This window comes from Perca flavescens, chromosome 7, assembly GCF_004354835.1.
Source record: "Perca flavescens isolate YP-PL-M2 chromosome 7, PFLA_1.0, whole genome shotgun sequence".
NCBI lineage: Eukaryota > Metazoa > Chordata > Actinopteri > Perciformes > Percidae > Perca > Perca flavescens.
Genome location: NC_041337.1, coordinates 30,133,160 through 30,159,522, shown reverse-complemented (window position 1 = coordinate 30,159,522; position 26,363 = coordinate 30,133,160). Strand labels below are relative to the sequence as shown.

The following is a 26,363-nucleotide window of genomic DNA, read 5'->3' as shown; positions in this document are numbered from 1 at the left end:
AAAATAGCCTTGGGAAGGAACTTGTTTCGGTGGAACATTTGCAACCCGCAAAAGAAAACGCCACACAATATTAAATTAAGCTAACTGTTCACACAGTACAGTAACGTGAGCTATTTAAATTAACTTAGTACAGGGTTAAATGTAAATTGCTCTTGTGTGTATTGCCGTGTATATTATGTCCATAGCAAATCCCCACCAATCAGTCCCAAAACGTCCCAGTTAGAGAGTAAATGCCATTAACATAGTCTTTATAAATCTATACAATCATTGTAAATCTTTACAATCATTCAAAGAAAGAACCAAGCAGGCCTTCCTTGTGACACACACACACACACACAGTGATTATCCTGGGAATGTTCTCGTTTCAGACTACATTGTAGCAAACTCAAACATTTCAAGAATCATTGATGTAACTTTTTGGAATTAACACATTTGTTTGGTCCCAAATAGCTAGCTGTTAAGAAGTGCTCTAGTATTGCTAGGGGACGCAACTAGGCTGTGTCATGGCAGGTGTGTTGCTCAGGACCCAAGGAAGCGCAGTGTTGAGTGTGAAGTTGTTTGGATGAGCGGTTCTGGAGAAAGCTGCAAGCAACAATACAAGAGGGCCAAGCGATCAGCCCATTCTGAACAGACCCGTTTTGAACCGGCTATGCACCAGTGTAGTATAATAATCGAATCAATCAATCACTAGATGATTTTACACTGGTGTTTTGTTCACCAAGGATGGAAGTTATGTAAGCCCTTTTGGAAAGTTCCCATGCGTGCCGTGTACCAATTAATGCTGTCAGTCAGTGTTTTAGAGTAGGTGTCACTTTTTTTAAACAATGGATGTTTCATTTTGAAAGAAAGCTCTTTTCATACACCATGTTCTGCCTTGCTGTTAGTCAGTTGGATACTCATACTGGCCCTTTGTGTTATTGAGTCCAGTCCTGACTGGGTTTTTTACATATTCTAGGCATGTGTGACCTCACCACATTGATGCTGCCCTTGGAGAGATGCAAACAGCTCTCATGCATTTCGCAGAGCGAATTCTCTCCATTTGAAGTGGACTAGCTAAGAAGAATTTAAATCCCCAAAGAGCTTATGGGCTGGTAGTCGATCAGAGACAAACCTATCTGTATGATTCATTATTTTGGACCCAGATTAAAATAATAGAATTCATGAGATATTTTTTTATTCCCAATCGCTTCTTCTTTGTTTTCCTGTGACCCTTTTTGCACTTCAAGAAGCGTAATTTCCGGCTCCAATTCCTATTCAAATTTGATACAACAATGATATCGTTTTCAGTTCTAGAGTCAAGAAAATCATTGCTGACATTTGCTCAATAAAACTTTGAAAGTTTAAGAGCTAACACAACAAAATTGATGCAATCTTTTAGGTGCTTAATACTCTCACTGTGCAGCTTCTAAAGCCACACACTACTTACACTTATATTTCTATCCTCCGCCATCTACACCGCTATCAGGCTCCCATATGAAACATCCCACTTCTCTTATGTAACATAATTTGCCAGTGGAGTACTGGCAGTTTTCATCCACATGCATGAGGGTTTCACTCCACTAAAATCTGAAGGAGAGACGGCCTCCCCGCTCCCACCAGTCTTGGTGTATTTTAAATGAAATACAATTATGTGTATCGAATCCATTATGATTAGTCTTCTCTCATTGCGATGTAAGTGAGTCATGTTTATTAAATTACATAAACTATGTGATACTTCCTGTACATTCATTTTGTTGTATCTGCTTTAGGATTCTGACTCACTAGCAAGTAGGAGTTAATGTTTAGTTATAGCACAGCAGGTGTGCTTTTAGTTTCGAGTTTGTTCCTTGTCCTGTTATAAAATGCTGTTTTAGTGCCTGCTGTGGTTTTACAATGACTCATCTGGAAGATTTTTATTCCGATATATAACCTATGTGATTTAGGCTCCTTTGATGTGATTCAGATTTAAGACCAAAAGAAAAAAAAAGTTTGTATTACATTTCCAGTACTGCTGCATTTTTCTACATGCGGGTTGCTGCTGCAAGTATTTGAGTGTTTGTGAAAATTGCTTCTAACAGTAGGAAGCAGAATTTCTGTCATGGCACTAGATGACAGACAGAAATTGTTTGATGTTGTTATGTGTTAGCACATGTTTGTTCCGTCTTGTTCAATATCTCCAATGAAAAAATGATGGAAGGCAAGGAATTTGATTTTCCGTTTGTAACATTTTCCTCATTCATTGTGTAGCGTAGTGGTTTCCAAACCTTTTCATGTCAAGGACCCCTAAAATAACACAAATTAGACCACGGACCCCTGTTTAAGATTTCCTCCCAAGGTTTACCATCCGGTAGGATTTTTCATTTTAGATGTTTTATTTTCAGAAAGTGTATGAAACCAGTGACAAATAGTCATACATTCTGTCATTGTGTTATGGAATTATAGTGAAAATACTTCGCCTTTTTGCAAGGGACCCACTCATTAACCCATGGGGGTCCCTAGACCTCACTTTGGGAACCACTGGTATAGCCTACACATAAGCAGTTCAATTATAATTCTCAGTGGCAGAGGTGAATAAAGGCAAGGCCTGAGTCATTCCATCTAAATAAAGGTCACTGGTCTCTAATTACCCTCAAGGTCTCCTGATGAGATCTGAGGAAAGAGTGAGCTGCCCCCGTTGATTCAAAAGTTCATGGTCGTCCTTCTCACAACCACAATATTTAATGGCCATAGTCATTTTAAAGTGCTTATATTATGCTTTTTGGCTTTCCCCCTTTACTTTATTGTTTTATATATCTTTTTGTGCACGTTATCGGTTTACAAAGTGAAAAAGCCCAAAGTTCACCCCAAAGGGACTTACCATCTCCAACAGAACACAACTGCTCCAAACAGCTCTATTGTAGTCCAGCTCAACACAGGGTGAAAAGAGGAGCTGCAGCAATGTGCAGCACAACAAATATATGTTTTTTTTTTCCGAAAATTAAACCACATAAACCTATTCTGGTACAACCTCTAAATACAATTATGAACCTGAAAATGAGCATATTATGAACACTTTAAGTGGAATCTCCTCTAGATCAGCAATGGTTTGAAAGACACATGACATTTAGCGCTGTTACATGTTTAGCCCTCAGCATTCTGAACATGGTTATGTAGATTTTAAAGTGCATCGTAATACAGCTTGAATGCACCCCCTTCACAAATAACCAAATAATAATGGAAACAAAAGGCTAATAGCCTAACTAGTGTAAGGACAGGAAATAGTTACATTTCTGTTTGTGTATATGTTAATAAAATAAAATGTGTTAATGAGCGTTAGTGGTGCTGGTAGGGAGATTTAAAAAATTTGGATAGAGCTGGGCTAGCTGTTTCCCTGCTTCCAGTCTTTATACTAAGCTAGGCTAATTGCCCGAAAGCTTGTGCTCTGTACCTAACAGTAGTGCATTTTCTTGATTTTCTGAGCCAAATAGATGGCGCTTTAATTCTGTCCAAAAAAGGGTTGAAAGCACACTGAATTGCCATTTCTTGACTGTTTTTCTTTAATCCAGAAGCACCATCTATTCGAGAATAATTTGAAATTGAAATAAAAGGCGTTTTTTGTCCTTTTCATGGTCAAAAGGGGATGAGAGAAATTTAAAATTTGCTTTGATTTTCATTTTCTATTTCATATAACAAAAAATAAAATCACCATGTTGTCATTTCCAATGCAACAGCGCCAGTGTAGGCTACTGTCGGTACATGATCCGTTCTGCCTGCACGATCCGTTCTGCACATGCGCAAAACGTTCGCGCATGCGCTGTTGTACGAGGATTTACGACACTGCACGATCTATTCCAAGCTTCCGGTTGACAGCCAAACTAACGTTCGTTTATCTAACAGCTAATTTGACTAACCACTAGCTGAGACAGCATGTAATAACTTTAAAAGACACTCAAAATAAAACTTGAAAATAAACTTTAACATATATAACAGCTGTTACGTCAGTTCTACTTTACTTGTGCTCATTTAAAATACAATCAGTCAATACTGTCTTTAATGTTATTACTGTAAAGTCTTAATTTAGCTGTAGCCTGCTTTTCCCATTAAGTTTGCCTTAACGTTATTTTAGACTGTGAGCTAGCGGTTAGCCGAATTACCTGTTAGCTAAACTAACGTTAGCTTCCCGGTGGAGGCTAGCCATAGGCTAGCGTGGAACAGATTGTGCAGGTCGTATCCTCGGTAAAACAGTATTATCTTGCGCATGTGCAGAACGGATCGTGCAGGCAGAACGGATCATGTACCGACAGCTACCACTGCACTGCCGGAAACCTATACCCTTGATTATGCTTGGAAGGACTTTTATTTCATAATGTCACATTTATTTATTACCCTCTCTCCCTGCCTTCCTCTGACTCTCTGTCTCTACCTGCCGCAGACAACTTCGCCCGAAGAGAGTCAAACCAGCTGAGGACTTGACTTTCAGTTCACGGCTGTAACATTACCGTTACATTAACGTTACCGTTACAGCACCAAAGTCCGGTCCCAGCTAACTTTCTGTTGCTGCCGTTAAGCTTGCTGATCTGGCAGAAAGTAACCGGCGGTTCGGAATCAGATAAGGTGGATCAGACCTCCGGTTCTGGGATCTAATGTTATAATGGTCGCTGTTGCCGCTGCAGCTAGCTAGATCTGGGTCCCCGGTCTGCTCTATGTTCGCTCCTCGGTGCTGACTGACTCTGGTCCGTCTGCAGAGCTGACATTACCCGCTCTAGCTAAGCTGGGAATCAGACGAATCTGCCGCGCTCGTGTTTTATTCATATTTTCTTTTCTTTGCAGATAGATATGCTTTGATGCACTGATGCCAGGCAGGCTTGCTAGTTGCTTTTACTCTGAGTCTGTGAGATAACCAAACTTCCTTTGAATATAACGTGCAAATAAATAGACGGAAATAAATCAGAGTCCCCTGAAATAAATGAAAGTGAAACATATAATGAACTATAATGACTACCTATTTTTATATGTATTGCCTCATTTATGTATTTCATGATGCCATATTTATGTATATTTATGTAAAGAGGTGCACAAAATTGATGATCAGTTGCTCAGGAAGTTAGGCTACAGTTTCCCTCAATTGCAGCCTGGATTAAAGCAAAACTGGTAGGCTACACCCAAACCGGTGTCACGCCATTTGATTTATTGATTTGTGTACAGGTCATGATTTTGACATTTTATTCACGAATTTTGAACGTGTACAGGTCACGATTTTTGAACCTGCTCTGGGGGACACAACAATGGGGAAATGAGGCGCCAACCGCTGGCCACAACAACAGGACGGACCGCCACATGTGGGACACGATCCCCGGGCGCATCCCCAGGTGCAGGGGCACACATGAACAGGGAAATGAAACGCCACAACGGGACGGTTGTGGTTAGGAAAAGAAGAACGGGGAAAGGAACCATCACACGCGGGACATGCTGAAAACACTGGGACGGGATGTGGTTAGGAAGAGAATAACGAGGAAAGGAACTGCAACGCGATCCCTAGGGTGAAAGTCCTGTGTTGTTTGACCCATCCACCACCCCGACCAACTTCCTTACGCGGACTTTCGCCTTATCAATACTACTCGCTACCGTCATCGTTCTGTGCTTCCCATTGAAATACATTGCTGTAAAATTAGTAATTACCACACGAAGAAAACGACATTATCGTGTCCTGTCCACGACTCAATAGATTCGGTTATGTTGCCATATCACGATCTGCCATGAGACCGGGCTGCTACACCGTTGCTACTCATGGATATTAAGAGAACGTGCTCCTGCATTGGAAATGCTACATCCGGTCTCAGAATATGAAAAAAATTGCATTATTTAATTTCTGTTTTCTAGTGATTTAATTTTTTGTTATATGAAATAGGAAATGAATATCAAAGCATGTTTAAAATTTTCCTTGTATTTCAATTAAAAATTATCAAAAAAATTGATAACGGGTCAATTTGACCCGAAGTCAACACAAGGGTTAGTTCAAGCTTAGATTTATGTAATCTCAGGTAAGGGTGATGGGGTAATCTTCGCTATTGCAGCGTCACTCTGTGATTTAGGCCCACAACATGGCTGGATCTTCAAAAATAACCCTGCATGGTGTAGGGTATCTCCCAACAGTATATTGGCTCCCAGTTGTGCAGCTTTGTCATAGCTGCTTCACTGAGGCTTAAGAATTGGCCTCCAAAGATTTGGGGCTCTCTAGTCTTATCCCTCTCTTGGCAGCAGATCAATAGATTAGTGGGGATGTGGGCCCACCCTACCTGACCAAAATTGCTGTGAGAGGGATTTCTGACACCCAAGCCCTTCTCTCCCAGCTGAAATCTGCCACAATCTGACAGTGGATTTCCACTCTCCTTCTATTTCCCAAACAGTCATCCAACCATCCAATCTCATCATTCCTATTCCACATTACTTCCCTCCCTGACTTTCCCCTTATTTATTCCATTTTGTCCTCCCACAGTCCTCCTTTTCTAGCTCCCTCTTCCCCCCACACTCCTGACACCCGACCACCTCCCCTCACAGCGAGCAGCTTGTGCCCCCAGCCTGTAAGTAAGCCTGTGGCATCCTGTCTGTGTCTGCCTACTCTCTGATTATATTCTCCTGCAGTGCAAATCCAAGTGACAAGCAGCAAGAATACCCCGTCGAAAAAAAGAACTTCACACAGGTGACTGCTGTCAGCTCGCCTGGCATTAGCCTGTTGAGTCCGAAAGTACTCTCTGCCACTTTCAATTACACTTAACACACTAATTGGATGGACATTTTGACATAGAAAGAATTGAAATGTCCCTTAATGGGCTTGCATGTAGATTACATGTTCTTTACTTTGTGTAGCAATCTGTGAAAAAAGATAAATTAGATGTGAAAAAGTGCATTGCATTAATTTTTTTCTGTCAAGGATGTGCACACATATTGGTTGAAGTAATTTGAGTCGCTGTCCTATTTCCTCTTTCGCTGTGGAAAGAAGTGCCCCTCTGGACCAACTCCATAAATATAAATGATCAGATTATTGCAATTATTAATAATACAATATGTTGTCTTTGCTGCAGCTCTTTCTAGTACACCAAAGTACTGCTGTTACACGAAAATAAATGTTGTTATTCAGACAATAACATCAGATGTCCTCGTTTCCTCTCTCCTCCCATGATTTCCTCGCGTCTCTCCCGAAACCTCCTTGGTGGGAGGGAGGGAGGAAAATGGAGGAGTCGAAGTGGCAATTTAAGGGTTATGAGATGCATCTTTGTAAATCTTTACAATCATTCCCCAAAAGAACCAAGCAGGCCTGACTAATTGCACAATCCAGATTTTCTTTAAAACTTGCCATTTTCAGAGTGTAGCTTGCTAGTTTGAAGGCTGTCGTTTCCCGTAACAAAGGGATTTTGAGAACAACAACACACAGAAAGCGGACATTCTGCGCGTGTGCTATGTGCTGATTGTCAGAAATATACTTTCTATGATCCAGACTATTTTGCATACAATTGCATTGCTGGTAGGTATACATTGTTGCCTTTATATAACAATAACACAAAGCCTCATAGTAATGTTTATCTGGGTAATCTTTGCTAGCGCTAGCTTTATATATAATTCTATTTTTTTTATTGCTTTTCTTGTAATATGGAGCTTTATGAGCTTTCCTGTGCAGGTAGATTTGATATTTACCTGAAAGCAAGTTGGTGGTTTTGAAAATTATATAATGCTGCACATTGCAGTGACAATGCCCCCTTTAAAGAGGTGACCAAGACAGAGGAAGAAAGAGCTGAGGGAAGCAGCAAAGGGAAGTAGCTATGTACTTCCTCTCCATTATAGTATGTTTGTCTCCATATGTGTAAAGGTTGGAAGTAGTTCTGTACTTTATCTCCATTATAGTATGTATGCCTCTATATGTGTAAAGGTTGGAAGTAGTTATGTAGGTATAGACAAGAGGTGCATTCAGGAGGAGGCATTGGGACATTACAGTGGGTGTGGTGGTACCCTTTTTATTAAAAATATGTGCCCCTCAAAATGTCTGCATGCCTTTTTGCAGAAGATCCATAATTTTTCTGTCCTAGCAGAACTCTCTTCTACGTAAGAACTTCGTATGATTTGTGCTCAATTCCGATTCATTCATGTTAAGAGTCACCTGGGTACCCGTCCTGCAGCCAGACTATTGTCAGGAGTTGTAGTTGGAGTAGGAATTGGAGAGACAACGAATTGCCTAGTGATTTGGTCTCTCCATGGCTGACCAGATGGGCTCTTTCCTTTCCCAGTCACTTTCCATAAAACAGGCAATCAGTCAGGTTCTTAGGACACGGACGGCACCGATGTAGCCGCGACGCGGATTAGTCCGAGCCCATTGTCGGGCTGAGGCGATGTCACTCTGCAACCTTGGGGAAACATCAAGGTCCTGTAACTTTGATGTCTGATAAAGAGACATACTCTGCATCATTTCAGTTGCTGGGCCAGAGAGAGTATTGGGGTACGACTTTGATACAGGCTAATTTAACCCCTGGAGTGTCTTTGTCTGTGTTGTTTTTTTGTTCTGTAACCTAATTGAAGGCTAACATTGGATTCACAAAGTAAATAACTTGTAATACCCTTTTAAGCAGCACTGTATGCCTCCCGTATGGTTAACAATCTGACAAAGAAAAGAGAGTTTTCTTCTAAAGACACAATGCCCAAAAGGTTTGCTGTCTGCTGCCCTTTTTCTGTTATCTCCCCTCTGTTAATTGTTAATTAGGAGGGAAAATGTGGTTTTAATTGTCTGCCGGTCGAGACAGTCTGAAGTTCATTAGAGCTGGTGTCCAAACTTCACAAAAGCACACAGTGGCTGATGGTGCCCGTCTAGACACAAACAACACTTGGCCAGTTATTAATACATGCCATTAGAGCCTTTAGTTAGTGTTGTTTGTTTGATTAAACAAAATAATTCACATACGTTTAATCTTAACATAACAACATGATGAATTTGTGGGTTATAATTGCGCTGCCTCTGCCTTATTGCATATTTATGCATTCGTACTCAAAGCAAAGTTTATCCTCAGAAGACTATAGGTTTGGTGAACAAACCACAGTAGGACTCTGTAAACGGTGAAGCACAAATAATGGCTAGTCAGGGGACCCATACTTTAACTTTTTAGCCCAGTGTGTAGGATTAAGGGGGATATAGTAGGAGAAATGGAATATAATATTCATAATTATGTTTTCATGAGTGTATAATCACTTGAAACTAAGAATCATTATGTTTTTGTTAGCTAAGAATGAGCCCTTCATATCTACATAGGGGGTGCCAGGTTGCACCGCCATGTTTCTACAGTAACCCAGAACGGACAAACCAAACGCCAGCTTGAGAGGGCCTTTTACGTTTTTCAATACCTAAAGGCCACCGTGGGTTTCGACTACACGCTTAAAAAAGGAAAGGGTGAGGGAAGGGGTATTCAGTTGGTTGCTATCTGCAACCTCACTGCTGGATGCCAGTAAATCCGACACACTGGTCCTTTAAGTTGATACTCGCTAAGCGATCGCCATGCTAACAACTTTGTGAGGCTGTAATGTTCATTGTTAAGAAAACCAAATTGTTTGAAAAATAAAACGCTCAAAATGTGTTTTTCGTGTCTAGCAGTAATCATAATTATAATAATTGGTCAGTGGGTGGTATAAGATTACTAATTTTATATATATATATATATATATATATATATATATATATATATATATATATATATATATATATATATATATATATGTGTGTGTGTGTGTATATATATAGAGAAATATTTATTTATCTTGCATTATATGTAATAGTTCAGTTTAGTGTGTTAGCATGTACACAAAGGCTTTGGGTAATTACATTAATTTTGAAGCTATTTGGTCATAAAACAAAATGTAAAGTTAGCCACCAAAGTCATTAGGATTTATCCTCTGGGGAATCAAATATCTGTACCAAATGTTAGTGCCAGTCTATCTGGTGGATGGAAAGATATTTCCCTAGACCTGTGAAGTTTTTTGACCTGCTGACGGCACTTGGAGGAAAAGTAACTACATTTACATACTGTGAATAGTTTTTGAATCGAAAATCGATTTTGAATCGAATCTTGAGCCTAAAAATCAATAATTGAGTGACATTTTCTGAATCGTGCACCCCTAATTGTTATGCAGGGATACCTGGCAGAAAAGTGAGAATTTATTCAGGTTATTCATTATAGATTGAATGCTGTAATTGTTGGGATTATTGACCTTGCTTTTAGCTACACTAGATCCAACAGAAATGGATGTGGATTGCATTGATTTCCTTACCTGAGTGTTGTAATATCTGTCAGGTGCTGCAGTTGCCAACAGGTCCAATCACTAAAATTGAATAGCTTCTTTCTTTTTTCTTCCCCTTCGGCTTCTTCTCCTTCTCTCTCGCTCCCAGTGGTCGTGTTGTATTTGCAGGCCGTGGGAACCAAAGAATGGAGGGAGGTAAGTTAAGTACCCTTTTTCTCTTCAATATCAATATCGGGTTACACTTTACTTGAAGTTTTCTAGAGTGACATGACACTGTCAACATAAAACATTATAAACAAGTCATAAACGTTTATGACATAACGCTTCTTTTAGTAAGTGCCATTTGGTTTTGTCATGACAAGTTATGGTTAGGGTTAGAGTTAGGGTTCATGTGTCCATGACAGTGTCATGTCACTCTTATGTAGAAAACTTTAAAAAAGTAAAGTGTTACCCAATATCCAATATTAGTGTCTAACTGTCTGCCAGATCAGTGTTTTTTTTTTTTCTGAATGCTAAATTATTGAATTCAAGAGTTTCTCCTCGATGCTAATGACTTTTCACCCAGGGCTAAGAAAGGGGGTTATTAAGATAAAGTCCAGAGGAAACTCACTGCAAACCCTGAGAACATTTTTGAAGAAAATTGAAAGTGTCAACCTCTTCACTTGCCCACAGGAGTGTAACCACTGTCTGAAATGTACTTAGATAGGGAATTAGAGCTTTATATACCTCACCCAAACTGATGAATTAATAGTAAAAGGTTAAGGAGTTAATATATAAAAAGGATCTCATTATTAGACAAAAGGAATTCATATCATTAATTAAGGGCCAGAAAAAGAAGGGAGATTCCTTTTTTTGGTCTCATCAAATATGCCCTGTCTGCTCTTCACAACTTTTTACTGTCTCGCCCTCTGTCACTATTTTATAAGGCGGGGTTATGTGACTTTTCCATTCATTACTGTTACTTAGAAAGTTTTCCTTTTTTTTTTTTTTTTTTTTGTTCGGCGCCGCGGCACACAGACATATTACCATGTCAGCCCTATTTTGCCTCGTTTTATTTGCCTATGACATTCTGTCTTTAGTCTGTGTATTTACTCATTAGCATATTCAGAGTCAACACTGATGTGTCAGTGAAGGCTTTAACACCGCTGATCCCCTCACTTCAAGATACCTCACACCTATTTTGTTTCGTGTGGCAGGGCTTAATCAAAAACACGGCATGAATCATGCTGCAATCAGCAGAGTAAACATCTCGCTATCAGCCATGCACACCATGAGCACAAAATTGTGCTTGAATGGAAACCTGACAACTCCTTTGTTTTCTTTTGACATATTGTTTAGCATTATGGCAAAAATTGATATATAATTTGTAAATGAAAATGTGTCCTTTGAGGGACAGATTTGCATTTCTCATTAGCAAGCAAAAAAAAATAATCAAAGGGTTAGGTTAGAGCCATTTGACATAGCCTAATACGGAAACCACAAATTGACTTTTTAACTGCTCTGCTTACTCTAGGACAATGAAAAAAAAATTACAAAGTAATTCCCTCATCTTCACGCTTGCCCCAGCACCTCTTAACCAAATCACGCCTGAGTGAGATTATGAACCAAAGGCCTCCAGCCCCAAAAATAAAAACAATACAAGGAAATATCATGTTTTTTCTTTTCGAGTCGATACCCCAGGTGGCTTCTAAGGTCCACTACGCTCCCCTGCAAGGCCTTGGTAATGGCCAGGCTGGGGACGCAGTTGATAGCAGGGATTATGTGCGCAGGGCACTAAAGACACGAATCGATGTATTGAGACTGCGGTGAGGCAGTGCCGAGATCAATAGCTCATTACATGGTGCAGTCGGGCCAGGCCGCGGAGGCCAGGCTGGCAGTCCACCGGGGAGATTACCGGTGTGATTGTCAGGGAGATGGACAGACAGCCGGGCCCAGGAGGGAGGCTGGACTCGCAGGACTCTGTGGACTTGCCGGGTGAAGAGCTGGGTCAAATGTGGCTCTAATTTAGCTTTCTGATTTCTCTAGGGACACAGGATTTAACACATAGCACAAGGTGTGATAGTAGTGCGGTCATATTTTGTATTTATGGATTCCAATCCTGTGTGAAATGTTACAATGGTAATAGGCTGCTGCTGAATCTCATGAATTTTAGTCACTTCTTATTTTTCTTAATGTGAGCTTAATAACATGCATTGACTTATGACTCAATGCTGATATTACCACCAATTATCACTTTCTTCCTTTTCATAGTTTGGCAGGACAGAGGTAATCGATAACACTCGGAATCCAGATTTCGTCAGAAAGTTTGTCCTGGATTTCTTCTTTGAAGAGAAACAAAATCTAAGGTTTGATGTGTAAGTAGTCTTCACCGTTTTTCATTCACTTTTTCTGGATGAATCTGAATTTATTTAATTCTAAACGTTATGCTATGCTATGCATTCAGAGTAACCAAACCAAAAATAGCAATGCTTTTGATTACATTTGAATAATTTCTTTCACTGCAGGTTTTCCATTAAGTGAAAAAAAAAGAGCTAATTCTGCCCGATTAGGATAAATGAACAGGCCAATCACTGCTAAAATCAAATGCTGAGATGTCCAATCATGAAAGAGATTTAAAAAAAAGTCACTTGCCAAGGTTGCCTGATAGCCCAACTGATTAATTTGGTGTCTGTATGCCCACTTGGTTATTCTGTTTGGTTCACCTACCTGTTGTCCTTAATCAATGACAAGGAAAGATCACTTGCATGCCTCCGTAGCTTTAATCAAGACACAGAAATGTGCTTTCATTGCTTTATTGTGGGGTCTGTAGGGTAGAAGCTTGTATAAAGATTGAACATGAACATTGTTTGTGATGATACTATTATGCTGGTGTTATATAATTCCAAACTCAGAGCATCCCTCCTGTAGTGCAAGGTAATTTCCAAATAATAAGCTCTGTGAAACAACCCAGATACTACAGTAGAGTTTCAAGATAACACTTTCTGATATTCTTTTATTCTTGGCTATTTTAAGTCATTTTAATAAAAAAATAAATAAAATAGGAAAAAGTTGAGATGATGGATACATTTCTCATGTCTTTGTGTCCATTATAAATCTAGAGCTGGGAATCAAGCTTAGCATATAGAGTGGAAGCATGGGGAACGACTAGCTAGCATGGTTCTTGCCAAGTTTAAAAATATGTCTACCAGCACCTCTAAAGCTAACATATCTAGTCATTTAATCAATACACAAACCCAAATGTTAAAAAGTGCTCGAGCTTTCTCTCTCCACCCAAGCTTGAGAAACAAATAAGCATTTTTTCCTGAATGCTGAAGTTACATCATTACATGACTTTCCATTGCTCAACACAGTTTTGGCAAACTTACCTTGACAAACAAACTCCAAACCTGCATGTCTCTTCTATCTGTAGAGATAAACGTAGGCTAGATATTGCTAGCTTAACTAAAAGCAAGTTTAGATATTAGCTTAGCTTAGTCTGAGTAGGGCACAGTGCTACAGTACTCCAGAACTCTCAGTGAATTCTTGAAACTCTTGAACACCCTCTGACTCAAAAATAACAAGGTGATTCCTGATTGTTAGTGGTGTGCAACACTGCAACATTTGGTATCGATCCGATACCAAGTAAATACAGGGCCAATATCACTGATAGGATACTTTTTAATAATTAGGGTGGATGAATTTTCGTGACCTTTAGCCCAAGTGTTTTTGTGATTTTACATTTGGATCATTAATAAGTTAAAAACCAAGGACAGAATTATCATATGCTTGTATGATTTTGTTGTGATACCACTGTATCTTACAGCCTTTTTACAAATTTTACAGCTTACCGTTGTTTCATTTTAAGCCTGAAAATATAGCCACACGGCGCTCCTCTTCCTCTCTGCCATTCTTCTGCCGTCTTCTGTCCTGCTTGTGTGTGTGTGTGGTGCTGGCCGCCGCCGGGGCCTGGCTGCTTGCTTGTTTGTTTGTTTGCCTGGCGTTGCTGAGTCAGGTGACGATACAACATCGAATCAAAAGAAGGGGGAGGAGGAGCAAAGTGTGCCAGCTCTTCGCTATGACAGGAGAGAAACTTGAAAGCAGCGGCACTCACACAGACAGCCAGGTCGCCTCTTTGCTGAAACCGCAGCAGTGCATAGGCTACTGGAGAGAAACTGAACCTAAAGTATCAATCCCATTACACTAGTATTGATCAGTATCAATACCAACGTTGGTATCGATATTATCAATATTTGGATCGACCACTACTGATTAGCCTTACCAGCTAGTTAGCTGGTATACCTATATATTAGGGCTGGGCGTATCGATTTAAATATTGATAGTATCGATACCAAGATGAGTATTGGTATCGGATCGATACTGTCATGATGAGATTGATACTTTTGTTGCAGTTTCTCTCAGAGTTCAAGCGAGCACAGCATCTCTCCAAGTCTGTGCGCAGTGTGCAAACAGCGCACCCCTCTCTCTCTCTCTCTCTCTCTCTCTCCTCCCCGCTCTGCCGGAGGCGGAGAGCGGAAAGTCAGAAGAGTGAGAGCCCGTGATGATGGCGGAAAGAAAGAGAAGCGCTGTGTGGAGTTTATTCACTCCAGCTGATACGGACACTGCCACGTGATGTGTGCAAAAAAAGTAATTTGCCACTGTGGTAACACCACCAATTTGCTTAAACACATTAAAACATTTAGATTTGCCTAAAATCTTTGTCCTGTGTTTTAACATAATCATAATCAACTAACTAAAGGCAAAATCACAAAATTATTCAATGATCGTGACGTTACAAGTAAAAAGTATCGGTATTGGTATCAGCAAAACTAGCCCTGTATTTACTTGGTATCGGATCAATACCAAAATTCCTAGTATCGCCCACCCCTACTATATATATTTTAGTCGTTGACTCCCCCTCCTTCAGCCCCTGAGTCAAGCTATAAACCCTCCAAATCAACTCAGTCAGCAAATATACTGACGCCCCCATGTTGATAGAGCATTGTTTGTAACTGCAACATTATGACAGAATTTTTACACATAACACAGTAATGTTGTTACTGCCCAACACAAAACATGTGTTGCTTTTGGAAGTAAACAGATCAATCTTTCAAGACTAATACCAGTGGATCCGTACATGTAAATGCACAAAATCTCTTTAAATGCATTGTCGCAAGTTCCAGTCTTATGACCTATTTCTTTCTCGCAGGTACAATGTGGACTCCAGAAGCTGTAACATTTCCAAATACGTGAGTACAGTATGTCAAACTCCAATGACAGTTTTGACTCAGCGCTGACAACATCCATCAGCCATCAAATGTATCGCATTGTATTCAGCATTACTCACACTACTGTTAAAGCTAATGTACAGTGAATGAGGCCAGCAGCTGATGGTGATTTGGTGTTCAGTATACTGTAAATCCGTCTTGTGACCAAGCCTTGTTTTTCTTCTTACCAAATCAACTCACGTGGGAGAGCAGAAGGTGAGTGATGTACACCTATGTAGATTACTTTATTATTGTAATATCCTTCATTCATTTCACTTTTTTCTTTTCCAATATATTTCAGTGTGCCCAGCAGAGACTTTGTGATTTGTCTGTGTTTCGTTCTCTTTCATTTGATTGTGTTTTTTTCTCCCATTCTTTCATCTCATTTCATCAAGGACAAACACCAACAGCTCTCACCCCGAAAGCTTCCCACGTAGTCTTGTTCTTCATTTTCTCTGTCTGTATTTCATCATCTGATCAGGTAAAGCAACTTTCAGAACTCAACTTCAAAGTGAAAGCAGCTGTTGTTCTTTGAGACAGTGCGCTACAGCAGATTGTTCACGTCGGGACATTTACCTACACACATATTCAGTTTGTGGGTCTCGCACCTACACTTGCTCGCCCACACCTGACAGACATCAAGCCATTGTGCTCTGCCCTTGTTGCTGTGCAGGAGTTTTTCTGTGTCATGTCATCTCTTTTGATTTTTTTCATGTTGCCATATGTTTTACTCTGGTTGTAAACTTCAAATGAAAATGCTGATTGAAGGGGAAAACTCTTCCTTTTCTAACATACATTTGACATTTGCCTTATGCACTGCTGCTTTTAGGAATAATAAGTCACCAAGCACCAGAACAATATGCACCCCTCTAGGGCTTCCTCTGCTTGACCTAGTTGGGTTAATGCATGCTTATATAAAATGTGGAATTAAACCCTCAATTTAAGGTTCAATTTAAAGTGACACTTCAATAAGATGAGATTACACTTTAATGGAACTTTTAATAACTTGAATATCTTTATTACTATCCCTATTGATTTTATGGTTTTTCATAACTGTTGAGCCCATTACCTAACCCGGTTTATGAAAGCACTCAAGGTCCACAAATGTGTAGAGTAATTAGTTTAATGTTAATAAATTGTAATGAACTGGTTCCCCTGTGCTAACTTATGAACTCATATGTTGAAAAAGTTTAAGAGCACCTCAAATAAATGGGAATCTGTGTGTAATCTGAGCACACTGGTGTCTTCTACCCTTTTCCCACCAAAATGAGCGCGCACATGCAGGTTTTTTAAATGCGGATAAACCATCTACAAATAGGCGATAGACTCCTTTCACATTGCCACGAAAATTGGGGTATCCACCCGGGTGTCATGTTTCCACAATGCCGATCGGGGCTGGAGTCGATAAATACCAGTGACTACTGAATGGTGATTTGTCCCGGGAATACATGCCGATTGTAATCTTTCTCACAAAAGACAAAAGCCAGATGTTAGCAGGTTTTTTGTCCAGTGGGAAAGGGGCTTTGGAGTTGTGTACAATTCCCGAATAGTAAGAATTGTAAAAAGCAAGGCATTATTAAAGGATACTGTACGTTCATATTTTTTTAAATAGTTTGTCTTAAACAATAGTCAGGTGCCCGTTGGAAGATGGAAACAGGTTTTACTTGCTGCAACTATTCCTTGCTGCCATGCTGGTCAACAAGAGATTCCTTCCAAAAGTGATCTAAATTTCAATCCACAATTCTCATTCCGTGCAAAAACAATTTCCAAAGTTTAGATGAAGCTAATATGACGTTTCAGCAGTCTGAGTTTTTAAGGTCCCTTGGCATGAAAATTTCCCTTTATGAGTTTTTAATATGCGTTCCCCCAGCCTGCCTATGGTCCCCCAGTGGCTAGAAATGGCGATAGGTGTAAAGAAAGAGACTTCAGATACAGTAATAGGGGACCACTAAGGTCTATATAAAAACATCCAAAGAGCACCACGTCATGGGACCTTTAACAAATTAAGGAGGACATATTTGATTTTTCCAAATTCTCTCTTTGTGTTACTATCCCTCTGCCATGGTTCAGCATGGAAACACTGCAGGGAACCAAAAAGAGGTAATTTTGTACCAAAAACACTGTACGTGTGGAGGATATCCTCATTATTTGTCTTACACAGTCACAGAAACGTCAAATTAGCTTTGTAATACATTTTTGCATGTTGTGTGTTTGTTTCTATTTTCATATCAACAATTGTGGTTACTCAACATCACTGATGAGCAATCTGATCGCCAAGGTAGCGGCGGTGGGATAGGAGAAAGTGGGGCAGTTCCGTCACTGCACTGCAGTGAAATGCCAGCAAGAAAAACGTATGCAATAAATTTGAGAGTGTAGTCTTGCTTTGCCAGACCTTCCTCCACAGCGCTGCGCAACGCCTACCTTTTAAGAGTCTGTGCTTGGTAGGACAATATCACAGCATCATGTTCCGTTATTATCTTTAATATCACTATCCAAATCATATCCATAATGTTGACTGCTCCTGGTGTCAGATCCATGGAAAAGAGATGGCAAACTGGTTCGTAATTAGGGATTTCAAAGTAATTTGTCACTTGTGCTGATTAACAGGACTCAGCAGAGCAGACATGCTGCTCCACCAGAAACTTTTTTTTAATAACATCTTAGTTTTGATAGTAAGTTAAAATCACCTTTATATTGGCGTAGGAAAAACAAATCGTCGATCATCCCTTTAATCATCGATATATACAAGCCTATTTGCATGGAAGGACTGTGGGATTTGTCCCGATCACCTACATTAATAAAGCATTAGAATACCTTTAGGGCCATTATGAACAGGAGGAATGATTACAGGAAAGAAAGTGTTCTTTAACACTTGTGTTGTCTTCCCGTCAACCATAAACTTGTCCTTATCGTATCAAAATTTTGAGATTAACTTTTTTTGCCGCTTTTTACTATGTTTTTGTCCCTTCATTTGATGCTTTTGACTCTTTTTTTTACGTATTTTTTTTATTCATGGTCAATAACCCTAATTTAAATGACATTATACCTAATTTTTGAGTTTGAAAACAAGCTGAAATTATGCATTATTTTGACTAATCGTTAAGATCAGAGGATGTTGAGTGAATCACAGACTGGTCTATGTCAAAGTTTAGTCAAGATACGGTTTTAAATCCATTTAAACCGTTTATTTCAAATGCTATGAAATTGAATAAAACATGCAAAAATGATGGAAGTAATAATTCATTTTACCTGCGAAGAACGTTACATGGGTCCAATACAACGTACATGCATCCCAGTTATTTTGGGGCAATTTGGTTGAAAATGGGTCAAATTTGACAATAGGAACAGAAGACGGCTAAGTCATCTGCATGCCATATTTACGGTACTTCACTGTTGGCTGGAATATACAGTATCTTGGTCCTGTCTGGCAAATAACTATCTCTCTCTTCTATGTTTCCCCCCCCTAAGGACTTTCTGGGTCAGACCTTTTGTACTCTGGGAGAAATCATCGGCTCCACAGGAGGGCGGCTGGAGAGGACTCTCTCGTAAGTCCCCCAACATCCTAAAATCCTGTCTTTTGTGTCAATGAGACGTTTCTTTATTTTTTGTTACGGTTATTGAATCATATTCATGGTAGAAATGATGCACATTAATAATTTCTTGAGACCGGCAAAGTGAGAATGAAATCAGTCCCCTGCCGTCTCTCGTCCCATATTTATTGATGGCTTCTGTGGAAAACAACACCATATGAGTCATCGCAACTAATGCAATGTGTATGGACTCACCAAGTTTAGATAGCCTCATTTATTATATTGTTAGATCAGAGTGTGTGAGATCAGTCTGCTGCATCATTGCACACTGAGTTGTTGTTGCTTAAGTAGTATTGAGTTTTTTTATACACAAAAGCGACTCCTTGCGACAGTATCTTTTTTGTCAAGGACGTCAGTATAACTTTGAATATTGACAGGCAGAAAGAGAACACGCTCATATTTTCAGCTTGGTGATATGTAAATCAATATTTTTTCACATACTTAAAAAGGGGCAGATTCATTGCAAGCACAAACCCTTACTTGTATTGTATCTCTGCATTGTTAGATAACACACTGTATTCTGAGGAGTGAAAGGAATGCTGGGAGACAGAGAGATCAGAGAAGTCACGAGCCAGATTTGAATCAATTTCAATTCCCCATGTTTTGCCTATAATAACAATGTGGGACTCATAATACAAGGTACAGGGAAAGTATTCTTCACAGTAACACATATAGAGCAGCATATGCATCAGAATCTTTAAAACTGCCTGTCACTGGGTGCCCAGATAGCTCACTTGGTAGAGCGGGCACCCATACAGTATATAGAGGTTTACTCCTCGACGCAGCAGGCCCGGGGTTCAACTCCGACCTGCGGCCATTTGCTGCATGTCATTCCCCCTCTCTCTCCCCTTTCATTTATTCAGCTGTCCTGAAAAAATACAAACTGCCTGTCACTGCCGCACAGCTGCATGTTTGCCTGACAAAGAGAAACGCGATTTGAATGGTTGTTTTTATCCCTCCATGCCGATGAACGCTGTGGCCGGAGGCATTATGTTTTCGGGTTGTTCGTACTACGCCCACTGAGTAAGGTTGTGAGAAGCAGTTGAAAGATCTAAGAGGGGAAAAAAACTAGTAAGTCAACCTTAAATTAAGACTTTTTTCACTCCTACAACTACTGTTTCCAAGGTCACAAGATTTTTAAACTCAAATCATTTGCGTGCTATATTCTATTCATATTTATCTCTAGTTGCTGTCCAAGTTTGCCAGTCAGCTAATTTGTACTCCCTAAAGCTTCTTTGGCGTTGCTCATGGAGGCTTAGCTCAACCAACAGAAACAGCTCTGCATATACATATTCTTGTATAATTAAAACTCCACTCTGTCAACAACAAGTCCGCCCAGGTTGGTAGAGCTTTTTGTCTGGAATGGTAGTACAGTAAATTAATCACTGCCACTTTCTTCAGCTGGACTCGTTGATGAGTCAGCTAGGGGCTAGTTTAGCTAGGGGCCAGTTTATGGCCCTAAAGCTGTCCCCTGCCAATAGCATTATTGGCATGTTTTAGAGAGCTTATCATGCTCAGACAGAACAAACAATCAGCTGGTTATGGTCCGACGGCCCACATGCCACAGTGTTGGGCGGGCGAGGGGCAAAGAACAAAACAGGGAGTCGGGAGAGAGAGAGTCTGAGAGCAGTAGTATTTAACAGTTTGGCATCATTGGATGTAAAGTGAATGTGATACCAATTTCTGTAGACTGATGAAAAAATTGTAATTGAACCTTATGTCAAAATGATAGAAATTCGTTGAGGGAGACATTCAAGCCATAATTTTACGCCGTCTTTTAACCCTGCCAACTCTGTCACTTACTCACACACGTTGGCAAGAAAAGATATATAGATTGATGCCTCCCTTTTCTTAATTGAATGGACTTTAAAGACTAGGACAGTTACTCACAAACCTGCCATAAGTTCCATGTGATTAATCATCTTTTCACTGTATCTATTATTGGAATTCACCTTGAGGAGAGAAATGAGAAAAGTGACATGAGTAAAAAGTTACGTGCAATAAGACCTCTGTCTGAAGTTTTATAATGACTTATGCTGTGATTAATGGAGATTAAAGACACTGACAGGGGGGATTCTCCAACATCGTACAGATACTGTAACAGCCCAATCTATCCATTAAATGAATGGGAAATATCTGACAAGATGCGCCAACTTTTTAAATCAAATTTGCGCTTTGTTTTCTTGAATGTATTCTTTTAAATCAACAAGGATGTGATTCTAAAATCAGCTGTGTTTTTAGCTCCAGTAGAAGAACTAATCTCCATTTAAACTAACGTGCCCAAACCACATATCTCATGAACATTCTCGTATACTGGGCATGCACGTGCTGGGGTAAACAGGAGGCAGCACGTATACTCCGCCCGTTGCTGGTTAATAATAATACATTTAATTTATAATGCACTTTTCATCAGAGATCTCAAAGTGCTACAGGTTAGAAATAAAAACGATAAAAAAACCAAAAAGATAAGTAGTTTAAAATACAAGAATAAAAATAAAACATCTAAAAGGGACCAAAAGCTTTGCAAAAGAGAAATGTCTTAAGGCCTTTTTTAAAACAGTCAGTGGATGGAGGTGCCCTCAAGGTGTCAGGGAGGGCATTCCACAGACATGGGGCAGCAGCACAGAAGGCCCTATCTCCCATTGTCTGGTTCTGGGTATGTGGAGGAGGTTTGAGTGAATGGAGCGGAGGGAGCGTGTTGTGTTTTTGAGGGTTGATAAGTTCTTTGAGGTAGGGAGGGGCATGTCCATGGATGCATTTATGTGTGAGGAGGGAAACCTTGTATTCAATCCTGGTGGAGACGGGAAGCCAGTGGAGAGAGTGGAGAATGGGGGTGGTTGTTGCCAAGGTAACGTTAGTAGCTTAGTCTCAGAGAATGCGACATCATGACCCAATCAGGCAGCGAAACGTTGGCGTCAGTGTTGGTGTTGCCAAAGGTCTCTGTTTGCGGCTGTTGAGACCGCAAACCAAACCAGACCAAAACGGGGTCAGAAGTGTTTTCAAATGACTCCGGTTTAGGGGCTCTGAAACGGCAAAAGATATTTGTTTCTAAACCAAAATGTAGCAATGTAAATGTAGCCTGAGCCTTCTGCTGCTTGGAGAGTTGGTGTTGCAGAAACAATTTGCAGATTTATGGCGAACTTTAAAGACAAGTCCAAAGTCGCGAGATGCGTGTGTGACTTTGCTAAGATTTTTGCATGACCAAAGCAAAATAGCCAATCAAGTCCCCCGTCGTCATATCCCCGCCAAGCATTGTAGTTGTCTGCCAGAATCTTTCATAAATTGACTTTTATTCAGTTTTAAGCCACATTTTTATGATACAATTTTTAGATCTTGGTTGTTTTTAACTATAGGCCTATATCATTTAACCAGATAAAAGATTTGAGTCATCGGACGTGTGAATCTTAAGTTATCTGAGCTTGAATTATCGGCTCGTAACCCCTCCATCCAACTTGCAGAACAGCGTTGGAGAAGCACTGATTTTTAACATGAAACTGCTTTATTCAGTACTTTTTTTAACCAGTTTTAATCACTGGGTCCATTTTGTTCTGGAGAGGAGAAGAGCTCTGCAGATAATTAGACTCCCGGTAAAAACCTCCTGAGTGATGAAACTGACTGCAATGACGGCATTGCTCTGTCTTTTGTTATTGTTTGGATTGAGAGACCAGTAGCGGCAGGATATTATATATTGCACATTTAAGTATGATTTATGTTTCCTGGCAATGGAATTGTTTAATACCTTCAATTATTTTCCATTAGATATTAAAGTGAGTTTTGGATTGCTAGAAGTTGACATTTTCTTTTCATCAGACTCCATGAAAAAGCAAAAACACCAACTCTTGCGTTTAAAAAAAAAAAAAGCCTCATTAGCTGTTAAATGCTCCACTATGTTCTTCAGCTAGTTGCTAAGTAAGTGCCATTTGGTGCTGGGCAGGTAGAATGCGGGGGGGGTTTTTTTTTTTTTACTGAAAACAGCTGCTGCTGTGGCCGGAAACAATGCAGAATGGGGTGGTAATGAGGGTTTGTCTCTACCAGCGACACCTAACATTATATAGTCATTTGATCTTTTGTTGATACATTTTTTTTTGATTGATGCAGTTTTAAAATCATAACTGCACTCAAACAAAAAGAAAGAAATCGTAATACACCATTGTATATTCTGTACGTGTGTTGTACTGCACTGAAATGTACAATTACAAATATCACTCAAGATGACATTTTATTTCCCATAATCCCAACAAATTGCTTCTTTTTCCTTTTTTATCTCAAATGTTCTCTGCCATGGATATAACAATCCTAGCCCAGACAAAAATTCCATTTAAAAATGAAGGTTTTGAATTTACAAAACGGCCCAAACGAGCAAAACAATACAGCAGAGGTACATAACTGTCATATTGTTCCCTATACACATTGTGTCCGTGGCTTTGTCACCAAAAAAACCTACGTCCCCTCTACTTCCCTCCCTGAAAGATTCAGCGAGATGCAAAATGAAAGGAACCGAAGTGTTCCAGGAAGAAGCTAACAATGAAAAGGGAAACAACACAATTATAAACCAACGGAGGACAATCACTATTCCTCCCATATGGTCAGTGTCTCTGATGGCTGCCTGCAGGGAAAAGACAGCTGTCTGGAGCTTCTGATAGATCAGACACAGCAAAGCCCAGGGGGAGAAACATGGAAGGATGAAGGGAGAAAGGGAGGTAAAGGGGAGATAGAAAAAGGGAGGTATGTGAAGGGTAACATCTCAGTAGACAAAGGAAAGAGGGACGATGGAGACGAAGACAGGGAAAGTAATTCAACAAAAGGAAAAGAAATATGTGAAGGAGATTGAAAAAGGGCAAAAGATGGAAGAGAAGAGGTGAGAGGAGAAGAGACGCACACAAACATTAATAAAAAAGCTAGGACAAAGACAACACAGACCCTGTATATAATATTGGGTTATTGATTTTTTTTTTTTCTACATTTGCAGTCTTCAAAACACACACACACACACACACACACACACAAAGAGTCCGAAACATTTATGGTTCTGGTAGCCTCCTCATGTTGGTGGGTGTATGTTTTTATAGGTCAACAGTTTTAGAAATAGGCTTTATGCTGCGTGGCAACCTAAGCACTCCTTTCCACTTACCTGTGTGTTGCTATGGTAACCGAGGGGGGCTATTAGCCGAGGCGGTAAAAGTATAACAATGATCCAAAATACACCCTTTTGAAAAAATAAATGGGGAGCTCGGCGGGATACATTATATGGACACCCATACGACTTTTAAACTTGAATTGATTTTTGTCGAGAGAAACATAAACCATCATACACATAGCCACACATACTTAGGCCTACATATGTGATGTATGAAGCCATCTATATAGGAAGCAGAGCAGTACTGAGCATGAGCACAAACTTCTTATCTTTACCACATCATCACTACTTGGAGTTGACAAGCAAGCGAAAAACCAGACAAATCACCCATTTGTAAATGTAATGTGAAAAAATGAGGCCGATCTATTAACAATCCCACATGCTGCCAGTTTCCCAGATGTAGATTGACGAGGTGGATAGTTGACTAAATAAGCTGTCCTCAGGGATGTTTGCTTGGTGTATGATGGCAAACCAGCCTGTGTCATGAAATTATATACTGTATGTCTGGATTTCGCTGCAAGACATTGGTCAGTCTGTCGCCGCAGTGTGTCATAGGGCAGGGTGTATAATTGAGGGCAGTTGCTGGGATGCCTTCTGCTCTGTGGCTGACAAAGACCAGCACACACAAACTTTTGCCAAAAAACTGAATTGTCAGCCACACACAAAATAAGATATTTTCTGCTCTGTGAGAGGTAGCAAACAGTGGCAGATTGCAGCAGGCAGTGTTATGTTACTGTTACTGAGCTGGAGGGGGCATCTGCAGATGTCGTCCTGTTGCATCACACTATAATGCAGGCAGCCAGGTAGGAACACATCGTTAGAAAGTGGCTTCTGCTGTATTTAGCCATGACCGAGATCCCAGATTTCCCATTATCCCATTATGACTAAATTGAAGAGAGATGTTGACTTCATTGTATTAAAGAGCTATTTGTGGTTGGGTGATGTGATGATGTATATAATTGTTAGAAATGTTGCCATATCTCTTTAATGTATAGATGAATTAGGCTATTATGTTGCAAATCAATGACAGTATTGAATTTTTAGCCCTGCTAGCAGCATGGTTCTAGGGATGGCAGGGTCTGTTCGGCCATTGTGGTTAGTCCACCTCTTTGGCCCAGATTATTGAATGAATATCACTGAAATGTGGTACAAGTATTCATGTTGGAGAGAGGATTACGTTTGCGATCCCCCTGGCCTTTTCTGTGGTGAATTACCCCAAAATTACCCCACAAAATATCTCAATCTATGGGATGAATTGGCACAGACATTCAGACTCCCCAGAAGATGAATCCTAATGACTTTAATGACTCTCTGACTTAACTCTAGAGCCACCATGAGGTTGACATTTGTGGTTGCTAATGAAATGGATGGCCATGTAATTTGGTTTGCACATTTAAGTTTCCCTCAGGATGAATTGTTAGAACTTTGATGATCCCTTAAACTTCTCTCCAGCGCCATCATCAAGTCAAAATTTTAACTTGCCCAATCCTTTGGTTTATGACCAAATACCTGCAAAATGAATAGCATCCCAATTATTCTCAGTTGTAGTTGGCAGATGTTAGCAAAATATTACCATGCCAACACACTAAACTAATGTCGCACATCAACTGCATGGTGTGGCACAGCTACTCAACTTGCTGTGTTTTGGTTTTCCATTAGCAAAAGTTGTGGATAGTACCTGGCACTTATTTTGGTTCCACCTCGGTGGAAGTTCCAAGCGAGCTGAGCCAACACTAGCAGGTGGAGTTCAAATATTGCAGACCACGGATTGGTCAGAGAGAACCATCACTAGGACAACCCAGGACATCCTGCACAAACACACCATTTCTAAATAGCTACCATCAATATTGTCTGCAATTTTTCATTCACTCGTCCCATTTTTAATTAATGACAGCCTGCAAAATGATGCCGTACACTACGCCATTCAATTGACAAAGTGTACACATTGTTGCTGATGAAAGGATCCAGTGAGTGTTGCATTGAAGCTGATATCACGGCAGTTGATGAGAGTTTTTCACTGTATTTGTATTTGAAAATGATGATTTATTTTGCCCACTGCTGTTGTGTCATTAATTTTACAGTTATTCCACTGAATATGACAACTCAAGGTTATTTAGTTAGATGAGCTGCTGCATTTCAACCTTAAATAGCCTTGCTTGC

General features: G+C 40.0%; 1 protein-coding gene across 1 annotated transcript in view; it reads left to right on the top strand.

Annotated features, from left to right (window-relative positions):
- LOC114559361 (copine-9) overlaps positions 1-26,363 on the top strand; it is an 86,201-nt gene that overhangs the window by 12,321 nt on the left and 47,517 nt on the right. The window contains exons 3-7 of the mRNA XM_028583956.1: positions 10,382-10,428; positions 12,484-12,587; positions 15,419-15,458; positions 15,690-15,692; positions 18,945-19,021. Coding sequence (XP_028439757.1) covers positions 10,382-10,428; positions 12,484-12,587; positions 15,419-15,458; positions 15,690-15,692; positions 18,945-19,021 — 271 coding nt within the window. The remainder of the gene's footprint in view (positions 1-10,381; positions 10,429-12,483; positions 12,588-15,418; positions 15,459-15,689; positions 15,693-18,944; positions 19,022-26,363) is intronic.